We start from the raw sequence: 12312 nt of genomic DNA, 5'->3' as shown, positions 1-12312 counted from the left end.
GCTACGTATCTGCTATGTATGCTTTCAATTACTTCGTTGTGGGGTACTTTCGTGTATAAATACTTATGAAAATAATTAAATCAAAACACATCTCATTTTTACTTTGTCTATGTAATTGCTTTTCCCCCCACTGCATTTCCTCCTCCACTTTCACATACATACATTATGTAATACATATATTTATATATACATACATACTACATATATATATTATATTCACAGACACACGGCTGCACACACATACATCTATATATATATATACCTATTACATATATATATTATATATAATATATATAAAATAGTGGTTAGCGGTAGAAATAATTAATATTTCTATTGGCTATTCCTATACTAATATTACAACAAAGCTTTTGATGTTATTATAAGAGATCTCATAGATACTAAGAGTAGTTTCGGACATTATAATTACAAGCCTAACAATGTACAAGCTTTTCAATGACCATCAATAAATTACAAAAAGGTACATTATATGTTGTTGACCTATACATGAAACAAACTATGTTTATACATGGTCAACTTTATGTTGCATTATCGTGGACAAAATTTTTTCGCACTTTTCATTTTCTCCTACCCCTCGATATAAATAGTGGTATGTCTTCTCCTTGGACAAAAAATTATTGTTTAAAAAGAATTTTTATAGTTGACCAACATTCACACATTTTTATCTCCAAATCCAACACCATTTACAGATGGTTTTATCTCCAAATCCAACGTCATTTACAAGTGCTGATTTTTATGATATAACTTTTTAAAAGTTGAATTTCGTGTTTTTTTTTTTTACTTTTATTCAAATCTAAATAATTTAATTTATGAATAATACAAAATTTAAATATAAAACTACTAAATCTAAAATATCTCAACAATCCTCTCAAACTCAAATGGTATAACATAAACCAACTTGATTTTGATAAGAAAGTTGAATACATACCCAAAAAAGACACAAATAAAAATAACAGTAGCTTATTTACCGTTGTCGCCGCCGCTCTACCGTGTCATAGCCATAAACAATGCTCTCAACTGAATTAGAGTCGAAAATAACAGAACTCACAACAGAGTCGAAAATAACAGAACTCACAACAGAGTCGAAAATGACATGACTCTCTACTGGAGCCGAAAACGATATGACTCTCTACCAGAGCCGGACTCTCTACTAGAGCAAAAAATGACGGGAGTACTTTCACAAAGTCGGAAATAATATAACTCTTATTGCAATCAGAAACATGGTTTTGGAGAAATGTAGAAACGTAGCAGACGGATCACAGAATTGCAGATAGATGCACAAACATGACTTCAATCGTAGACAAGACATGACTTAAAACAAAATTAAAATCAGAAATAAAAAGACTATAAACCATTGATAAAATCTCAAAACTGGATGAATGAACGTAGGTCCCAGGGCCAACTGACTCCCCAAATTTTTTTTAAAAAATCATTTCTTTTAGTGTAATTTTTATATTATACTATTTTCCTCCGTTTCTAAGGGTTATATTTACCTTTTACAATATTATACTTAATATTAAAAATATTATTATATTAGTATAATTTTTTATATAAATATTATTATATTAATATTATAAAATATTAATAAATTATTTTCCTTAATTTATACTATAATTTAATATAATAATTAATATTTAAATATCAACGTTAAAAAGTTAAATGTTGTCCTCACCGCTAGAGGGAGGGAGTATATGATTACATGGTTTTGTTTGCCCCTTTATCCATAATCTATTTTGTACATTAATTTATTAATTTTATTTATAATATATAATATTTTTATCATAAATATATATAAAAACTAAGTTTTGTTTACATAAAAGCTTTGGAATATTAGAAAAAAAAAAAGGTAAAAGATGTACTCCTTCGCTTCTAAGGGTCACGTTTATTTTTTATGTCATTTTACTTAACATTGAAAATGTTTTTATAATTGTATAATTCTTGTGTACAAATATTCTTTTATTAGTATTATAAGACACTAATGAAAGTATTTTTGTAATTTTTTCTTAATTTGTACTACATTTTGATATGATAATTAATATTCAAATATCAATACGCAAAAAGTAAATGAGACTCTTAGAGTCAGACGAAGATAATATATGATATAATATTTCGTAAAAAAATATTTAAGTTGATATATATATTGAATTGCGGATTCTATTTAACAAAAAACAGTAATTCAAACTGACAATTTATAATTTAAAATATGTAAGAGACAATAAACAGAACCAACTTGTTGATTCCGCCTCCGGAGTTCGAAAGCTGGTTCCGTCACTGGATTAGGATATGATATCAAAAATTAAATCTTATCAGATATGATCTCAAATTTAAATATGAAAATAAATTTTTAAGATATAACTTATCAATTTCGTATGGATTGAGTTTTTCAAATTTCTATATCCGACTTGTGAGCTTACCGACTCAGCCCGACGTCTGATTCGAATTTGCAATTCAGTTCGGCACATAATTATGGGACATGATAATCATATTATCTCATATATTTTTTCACTCACCATAATTCGATTTTGAGAAGCAAAACATTTAATCATTATTTGATTTTCTGAATTATCAAAACGAGAATTCCAACAATAAATACCAACATATTTTTAACTTTTACAAAATTATTCATTTTCTTTATAGTTGTAAGGACAAAAATATTATTCTCTTCGTCCCATAAAAAGGATATCATTTTCCATTTTTGCCCGTAAAAAAAAAGGATATCATTTCCTAATTTAGTAATTGTACTGCCTAACATAATTAATATCCTTACAACTTCCAATATATTACACAAATGTCATTACTTTTTTATCACACAATCTAATATGGGCATTTTTGTCTTTTTTACTATAAACCAATATAATACTAATATTAGAAAATCTACGTGTAAAAAACAAATGTTACTCTTTTTGCGGGACGAAAATAGTATTATTATTTGAACACATTTCTATTAATTAATAAAATAGAATTATACTTAATTTATTAAAAAATTAAATAAATAGTGTGAATTGAAAAGTAAAAAATATTAAAAAATTCACTATAATCCCCAAAACTAAGACAAATTGTCAAATAAAATAAAATAAAACAAAATAAAAACCAACAAACTAAAAAGATCCAGCTTCAGACTCATGCACCACAAGAAATCAATTATCTGATTTATCTATTTCCATTTGCCAAATATATGCTGTGTTCTTAATGCATCTGACATTAACCTGCATTGCAAATATATATATATATATATATAATTAAATTAAATTAAATTAGATGCAGAGATAGATATAATATGAATTATTAATAAAAAAAAGGGTAAACTGATTTTTGGTCCCTAACTGTACCCCTTGTCATTTTAGTCTTGTAAGTGGAGCATGTCGCAAACTAGTTTTATAAGTGAAATTTTTTCTCTTCTAGTCCTTCGGCGCCGGAGACGCCCGCGTGGCTCACCGGAGGTCACGTGTCCGCCAGGTTAGGGACACCTGGTGGATACATAATTTTATTATTTTTTATTTTTTAATTTTTTTTAAATTTTTTTAAAATTTTATTTGCTTTTTTTTAAATTTTTTTTATTTGGTCCAATTAAAAAAAAATTAAAATAAAATTAAAATAAAAAATAATAATAATAAATTCTAGGACACCTGGCGCACACGTGGCTTCCGGTCAGCCACGCGGGCGTCTCCGGCGTCGGAGGACTAAAACAATGAAAATTTTTCACTTATGTGACTAGTTTGCGACAGACACCACTTACGGGATTAAAATAATAAGACGTCCGTTACGGAACTAAAAAACAGTTTACGCTAAAATAAATAATAATAATAAAATAAATACCAAGGGACTTTCTGCAGAGGGAGAGAAGAACAATGAGCAGAGCAAGGCCTGCAATTACACCCACAATTATGGCCACAGTCTTTCCCACATCGTCTTCCTCTGAAGAACTTCGTCCTAATTCATATTGCAATAAACTATTATTCCATAATAATAATTTTCTATTTTCTGTATAAATATATTTTTTTAAAAAAATAAAAATAAAATAAAATTATTACACAATCCTAGCATTTCTTATAAAATTACATTATTTTTTCTAACAAAAATACTCATATTCAATAATTATTTAACTAAAAGCCTAAAATTAAAATACAAAATCGAATTAAAAAGGAACAAACAAGATACACGTAATTGCTAAAAATTGGGAGTATTATTATTTTTATCTATAAAAACAAAAAGTGTGTTTTGTGGGGTGTGTATATTTTTTCGCAATTTTTTTTCTTCTTTTTTCACATTTTACCATTTGAATTGTGTATTTTTTAAATATATGTATATGTTTTTATTAAATATTTTATCAAATATTATTTTAATATCAAATTTAAATCAATATTCTCCAAATCCACTCAAAAGAAACACACCCTAATACAGAATATGTGATATTGGTAATATAAAAATAATATTTTGTATAAAATTGTTAACTTTTTGTAAAAAATAAAATATTATATATATATTATAGACATAAAAATTTAGTAGAAATGTAATTAGTAAATAATAAAAAATATATTCATAGAAATAATTACAATATAATAAAAATAATTATAAATTAAAATAACTAATTAGTATAATCAAAATTTAAAATATAAATAAATTGTAAAATTTAAATTATAATTAAAGTATATAATTTTTTTTTTTTAAAAAATAACATAATATGTAGAACATGCCGATTATGCTCTTAAGCATTTAAATAAGAATTATTCTTTTTATCCAGTACGATCCAGTGTTTACTTTCGGACAGCGGGTGTGAATTCTCACATCATAATAAAAATAAAAATAATAATAAAAAAAAATTCTTCCATTATAAATATAATATATATTAAAGGAAAGTGAAAAGAGAACACAAATTAAAAGGGGGTGAGGATAACATAAATTAGATTCAAAGATGAAAAGCAACATCAAGTGGAGATTTGTTTATAGCTCTCTACTCTATGGTGCATAATTTCACTATTCAAAAAAATAAAAATAAAAACAATTTCAAATTCTAATAGTATTATAAATATTATTGCTCTTTTTTTTGGATAAAAAAATAAAAAGAAAATATAGTTTGACAACTTATATATTTATTTAATTAAAAAAGATAAATTAACATTATTCACTTAATATATTTTTTAATATTTCATCCTTTATTCAAATTAGTGCTCATTTCGAATTTTAATAAATATGAGTAATAATGGGTATTTTTTCTTTTTATAGTTAAACAAAGTACAAAAATGTAATAAATTTTTACTTACAAAATAAACAATAATATTTTTCAATGACAACCCAAAAAGAAAAATTAGCATAGATTTGAATGATTGAGGGAGAATAATGATATATTATTTTTTCTCACAAAATACCACATCAAAATTTTATTTTAAAAAAAATTAAATTAATAATAACCATTAAAATTTAAATTAAAAAAAATCAAATTGTGAGTTTATTTGTCAAGGCATTATTGAGCTGATACTTCACACATATATTTAAAATAAATATAAAGTATATATTTTGAAAAATAATCACTACAAATTCTCACATCATAGAAAAATATTACTACTATCTATAAAAAAAAAGTATTTACATAACAATGAAAGTACTTTCTAATAATATCAGTTATTCTTCTAGCAGCAATTTTTTAATTGAGATTCCCAAAAAGTAATACTTCCTCCGTTGTTCAATTATATACTTATTTAGCGAGTATAAATTTTTCAAAAAATAGATAAAAATAAAAACCGTTACTTTTAAGGTAAAGAGATAGTAAATTTTTTTTTTTTAATTTTAAAAAAATAAAAATAAATTTAAATGATAATAAAAAAGAAAAATAAGAATATATTTGAATATCGGAGGGATTAATAAAAATCACAAATATTTTATACAAAAGTAAAAAAGTCAAAATACTCATTATAAAAAATAAAAAAGTCATTACAAAAAGTTAAGAGTTTGTTTCTTTTGATAAGTTTGAAAAACTTTTGGTTTGAATTTGATATTAAAATAACGTATGATAACTATACTCCATTCGTTTTGCCACAGATGGCTTCATTTCATAGATGACTTCTTTCTATTTTTGGTAAGTTTATCAATCTTAAACATACTAACAAATATAAATAAATTTAATTAAACTTCTAACATCTTACGTGGAAGACCCTTTCTCTCATCGATTAACAAATATTTTTATCTACCTTTAAAACTCCTCATTTTTTATAAAACTAATTTATAGTAACGATAAATAAATAAATATATTTTTTATTCATTTGTATTATATAAAATTTTATTGTTTACAAAATAATATTCATATTGCATATATTTTATTCAGATATAATTCTAAAAATATTTAAAATACCAACAACACTACACATATAAAAAATAAATAAAATATTATCTTAATTTATTATTAATAACTTAATAAGCTACATTACCTAAAATAGTCCTAAACAAAAAATGTACAGAGGATTTTTTTTAATTGTTTTAAAAATAATAAAATAATTAGAATAATATAAATAAATATAAAATATGATATTCTAAATAGAAAAAAAAAAAATAATAATAATAATATAGTACTACTTTTAAATTTGTATGTATACCTGAAGATGAACCATAGTAACCGCTTTCCCAATACCGTACATAACACTTTGCCAGAAAAACGTCGCCGGCGACCGCTGCGCCGCACAGCGACTTCACCATCGCCGCCCCTTCCGCCAGGCACTCACCGCACTCCGCCGCCGTCAGATCCCCCAAGCACTGCGCGTAACCCTCGACGGCGCCGGCGGAGCTGACGCGAAACCCAGCCGCCGCCGCAGCCGCGCCGCCCAAATCGGCGAGCATGTCGTCTCTCCGCCGCACGAACTCCGCGTCGCCGCCGTTGCTGGCGCTGCACTTCTTATACCTCAAGCTGGTGTCCAGTTTTCCGACGAAATCGCCGCCGTCGTCGTAGCGGAGGAAGCAGCCGTCGAGCTGGAGGGCGGCGCCGCCCGTGTAGGGGCAGAGAAGGTCGAGCTGGCTTACGGCGGCGGCGACGCAATCGGCGCAGTCTCTGGTTTTAAGGTCGCCGCGGCACTGGTAGAGGCCGGTGGCGTTTCCGGTGGAGAAGGAGCTGTAGAGCGAGCGGGAAGAGGAGGAAGAAAGGGCGGAGAGCAAGGCGTTGAGATCGGATTGGTAAGGGGAGTTTGGGGGGAATTTGTCGAGGGAGCAGCCGGCGTAGATGAAGATGTTGGCGCGGCCGCCATGGATGATGCGCAGGAGAGCTACTGTGAAGAGGAAAAGGGTATAGAATTTGATGGCGGCGGCGATGGCGGACATAAATTTTTAATTTAGGGATTGAACAGAAGGAGAAGAAGATGATGCTGATGATGGTGGAGGAGGAAGTGAAGTAACTGTTTTTGGTGATAACTTGGAGGCTGCAGATTCTATACTGATCGTGTCACGTGGTGATGTTGATTTGATCGGATCAATATATATTTATATATATATTTATTTATTTATTTATTTTTTATTTGAGTGAAAATGGAGTATGTATATATATATATAAATATAATTAATTATTATTAAATTTAAAAATATTGCAGTGAGTTTGACACAAAATATTTGGGACGAAAGTAGTAACATTTATTAAATTATAATACGTAGTATAATATACTACCTCATTCCCGCTCTAAGGGTCCAATTTACTTTTTTTTCGTGTTGATCTTTGAATATTAATTATTATATGAAAATATAGTACAAATTAAGAGAAAATGAAAAAAATACTTATAATATTATTATAATGATATTTGAGCAAAAAAAAATATAAATATAAAAATATTTTTAATGTTAAATATAACGACGCAAAATGTAAGTCGGATCCTTGGAACCGAATAAGAAGAGTATAATGTATCATAAATATATCGAAATATATGTGATTAAAGTAGATACATATTTCAATATATTTATAATACATTATATGTTATATTATACTTCAGTATATACTATCTTATAATACAATATATTGAAAAATGAATAAATATATGTTAGATCCGTCAAATCCCGAAGCAAGTGACTTGTGACTTGTTTAGTGTGACAATTTGACTTGTTTGTTTAGTGTGATAATGTGACTTGTTCGATTCGTCAAATCAGAACTATCATACATGGTTCGGTTAGTGTGACAATATGACTTGTTTATCGGGCCTAGTTTACAGGGTATTTATATTCGATCAGAAATTTATCCAATACGTATTTTCGAATAGCGACGGTAGATTTTCACGTATTAAAAAAATAATAAAATAAAATAAAAATTGTTGACTTGCATCAATATGGCACACAAAAGTGCCTCCAAACGGAGTACAAAGAATAAGATTTGAGGCACATTCGTAACATAAAAAATAAAATAAAAAATATGACTGAATATAATCATAGGAAAGGTGATTATAACTTATTCATGGTGTAAAAGATAGAATGGGAATTGAAAATTTGAAATGGAAAATATTGAATATATTCTTATTGCAGAATAATTATAGTGTTTAACGAATATATTCGTTTTCAAAAGCTCCATCTGATATTAGCTTCAAATCGGGGGTTGGATTTGTGACCGTGAGGTCATGGATTCAAACCTCCGACGCCTCAGGTCACCAGTTACACATGATTCGCCTAGTGTGACTTTTCCGTCTGGCCTGATTTGCAAGGTATTAGGTTCGGCTGGGCTTTATTCAGTGCGCACTTTCGAGTAGCGGCTGCAGGTTTTCATGTCATAAAAAAAAAAGAAGAAAAAAAGCTCCATATGATATTAGGGTGGATTTAGTTTTAGAGATTGTTGGACAATTAGCTGATAATTGTTAACTGATTCAATTAGCTGATTTGACTAGCTGTTTGTATTAAAATATTTGGTAAAATAACTATTTGATATTAGTGGTTTATACTCAAAATAACAATTGAGCTAATTTCTATTACTCCCTCCGTCCCGAAACTAAGTATCTATTTGCTTTTTGCACGTAGTTTTAAAAATATTAGTATTATATTGGGATATAGTAGGAATAAAGTAGAAATGACTAAAACAACCTTATTAGTATGTGTGATATAAAAGTAATGACATTTGTGTAATATATTGTAAGTTGTAAGGGTATTTGTAATGTTAGGTAGAAAGTACAGTTACTAAAAAAGGAAATGGATACTTTGTTATGGGACAGACTAAAATAAAAAAATGGATACTTTGTTATGAGACGGAAGAAGTATATTTTTTTTTATAATGTATTCAATTGTGTTCTTTTGAGTTTAGAATGTTTGAAATTTTTTGTTATTAGTTATTGAAAAATTGTAAAAGTGTTATAAAATACTTCCTCTGTCTCAAAACTATAGTCTGGATTGTGTTTGACACGGGATATAAGAAATATTAATATTATAGTGGTAGTTGGTAAAAAATACGAGTAAAAAACTTTTTTGGTCTTATGAGTGTATTAGTATAAAAAATAGTGACAATTATGTAATAATAATGAAAAAGTAATAGTAGTTATATAAATTATTTATGGAAATGAGACTATTGTTTTGGGCCGGATAAAAATGGTAAACAAGACTATATATTGTATTGGGACGGAGGGAGTAATATTTATTTTTATTATACTTAGATTTAAAAAATAATATATTTTTATTGAAAAATATAAATAGTTTTATTTATTGAAAATGATGCAAAATATAAAATAATAAATTTTTCGTGTATATATTTATTATGTTAATTATCGATTAGTTCATTATATTTATAATTTTTAATAAATTTAATTTATTTTTAACATAAAATTTATATAATACTATAATTTTAATATTAAAATAAATTATTTATATTTATATTTTCTATTTTATATTGATTTTAATAAATTTATATATTTTATAATTAAAATAATTTATATATAAGATTAATTATTTTAAATTTTATAAAAGTAAAATTATAATATAATAATATTATAATATAATTAATAAATAATCAAAATATATTTATTTGTGTAAAATGCATAATAAATTTCTAAGGGTTTGTTTTTTTTGATAAATTTGGAAAAAATTTGGTTTATGTTTGGTAGTAAAATAATGTATGATAGAATATTTTGTGAGAGAAAAAAAAAATATTTTTTTCGGAAAAACGTAAGAGTTAAAATAGAAACCTTAGGATTTTGGTGTAAAGAAATACACGTGAAATAGTATAAATTTATACTACTTCCGTCATCGAAATCTATGTCGATTTGAATATAAGTTGTAAAAGAATAGATAAAAATAATTTTTTTAATAGTGAAAAAAATAAATAATATTTTATTACTAAAAAACAAAAATATTTTTATGACAACCAAAACAGAAAAAATAAACATAAATTTGAACCACAGGAAAAACATTTGAAATTAAGAAAAAAAATACTATATTATATAAATATTCAAAATAATATTTTGTAAAAATATATATATATATTTAATGTAATATTATTTGTAATTTCTTTTACTTTCGTTCTATAATTAAATATTTATTTTTTTTACGTAGTTTTAAAAATATTAGTATTATATTAGGATGTAGTAGAAATAAAGTAGAAATAACTAAAATAACCTTATTCGTATGTGTGATATAAATATATGACCTTTGTGTAATATATTATAAATTTTTGTAATGTTAAATAGATAGTACAGTTACTAAATAAAAACAAATATTTTTTTATAGAATAGACTAAAATAAAAAAATAAATATTTTATTGTGGGTTGAAGGGAATATTAATAACTAACTAAAATAACATTATTAGTATGTGTGATATAAAAATATGATATTTCTTTAATATATTATAAGTTATAAGGGTATTTGTAATATTAAATAAATACTTCGTTATAAAACATATCAAAATAAAAAAATAAATACTCTATTGTTGGTCGGAGGGAATATTAATAAATAATAAAAAATTTAACTATACACAACCAAAAGGAATTCCGAAACTGTGGAATCCTATACTCAAAAGTTGCGTTGGAAACAGCTTTTCCTTTTTCTGCATAATTAATTAATATTCATTAATTTCATACTACGATGTGTTTTTAAATATTTTTGCTGGTCTATTATTTATTTTTATTCATAATAAAAACTTTATTCTGAAATTAGTCCCATATTTAATAATAAAATAATCTTAGTTACAATTTTTATATTAAACAATTTTTTTTTCAAAAGAATTAAATATATTTTTCTTCCACAATTCTAAAAACTATATTTTTTTTCAAAAGAGTTAATATATTAATACATTTATTATTTCATATTAATTATACAATTTCATATACATCACATAAAAAATATATCTTCCAACAATTTTACTAAATAAATACATTAATATCTTATTTTACAGTTTAACTATTAATTTTTATTTAAGTATTTTAATAAAAGGTACATTGTTTTTTTAGTCTCGTAACAAGACTCTTTTATCATTTTAGTCCTGTAAGTGGAGTCTGTCGCAAACTAGTCCCATAAGTAAAAAAATTTCGCTATTTTAGTCCTCCGGCACCGAAGACGCCGGCGTGGCTCGCCGGAGGTGACGTATCCGCCGGATGTCCCGCCAGGTCAGCGACACTTGGCGGACGAAATGAGTAATATTTTTGTTTATATTTTTGTTTATAAATTTTTAAAATCGGGTCAAATAGCATAGAATTGGACGACGAAATGAGTAATATTTTTCATCATAGATTTATTATAGAAAAATCTAATCTTTTTTTAATTTAAAATATTAATTCTGCTCTAATTTTTTTTCTTTTTATTTTTTTATTATTATTTTTTTCATCATCCCACTATATTGTCAGAGTAAATTAGTGGAAGTGAACCGATCAATAAGTTATTATATATATATATATATATTCAGATTCACAAAAAGATGAACTATCGATTATATACATTAAAAAACTATTTAAGAGAGACATATTAAGTATTATATAGAATAGGTTGAGACGTAAATATGCGTGTTTTTTAAGTTGGGAATTGTTAAGAAGGGATTCAGACTTCTAACCTAAAACTAATTAGTTATAGGTGGAGTGACTCTTCACTTTTATAAGTCAACGAGAGATTCATATTTTTTCAATGTGGGATATATTCAACACTCTCCCTCGTGATGATAATCTCAAAAATCTATATATGATCCAAACTCAATACGGACACCATGACTTTGATACTATGTTAAGAAGAGATCCAAGTTTCCAATATAAAACCAATTAATAAAAGGTGGAGTGATCCTTCACTCTTATAAGCCAATAAGAGATTCCATATTTTTTCAATGTGGAATATATTCAACAGGGATGACTTAGGATCGTGAAGTTATTATAT

The 12312-nt window shown here is 26.2% G+C and overlaps 1 protein-coding gene across 1 annotated transcript; it reads right to left on the bottom strand.

The window, feature by feature from the left end:
* Positions 1-2663: 2663 nt before the first annotated feature.
* On the bottom strand, positions 2664-7520 carry LOC127262271 (plasmodesmata-located protein 8). Its single transcript, XM_051290893.1, has 3 exons — positions 6606-7520; positions 3835-3948; positions 2664-3224 (listed from the first exon to the last, which is right to left on the bottom strand). The coding sequence occupies exons 1-3, from the start codon at positions 7318-7320 to the stop codon at positions 3220-3222; spliced, it is 834 nt and encodes a 277-aa protein (XP_051146850.1). The 5' UTR covers positions 7321-7520; the 3' UTR covers positions 2664-3219.
* Between the last annotated feature and the right edge of the window lie 4792 nt (positions 7521-12312).

Source organism: Andrographis paniculata, unplaced genomic scaffold, assembly GCF_009805555.1.
Source record: "Andrographis paniculata isolate CXL003 unplaced genomic scaffold, ASM980555v1 Contig15END, whole genome shotgun sequence".
In the NCBI taxonomy this organism is placed as follows: domain Eukaryota; kingdom Viridiplantae; phylum Streptophyta; class Magnoliopsida; order Lamiales; family Acanthaceae; genus Andrographis; species Andrographis paniculata.
This window is presented reverse-complemented; position numbering and strand designations above follow the sequence as displayed.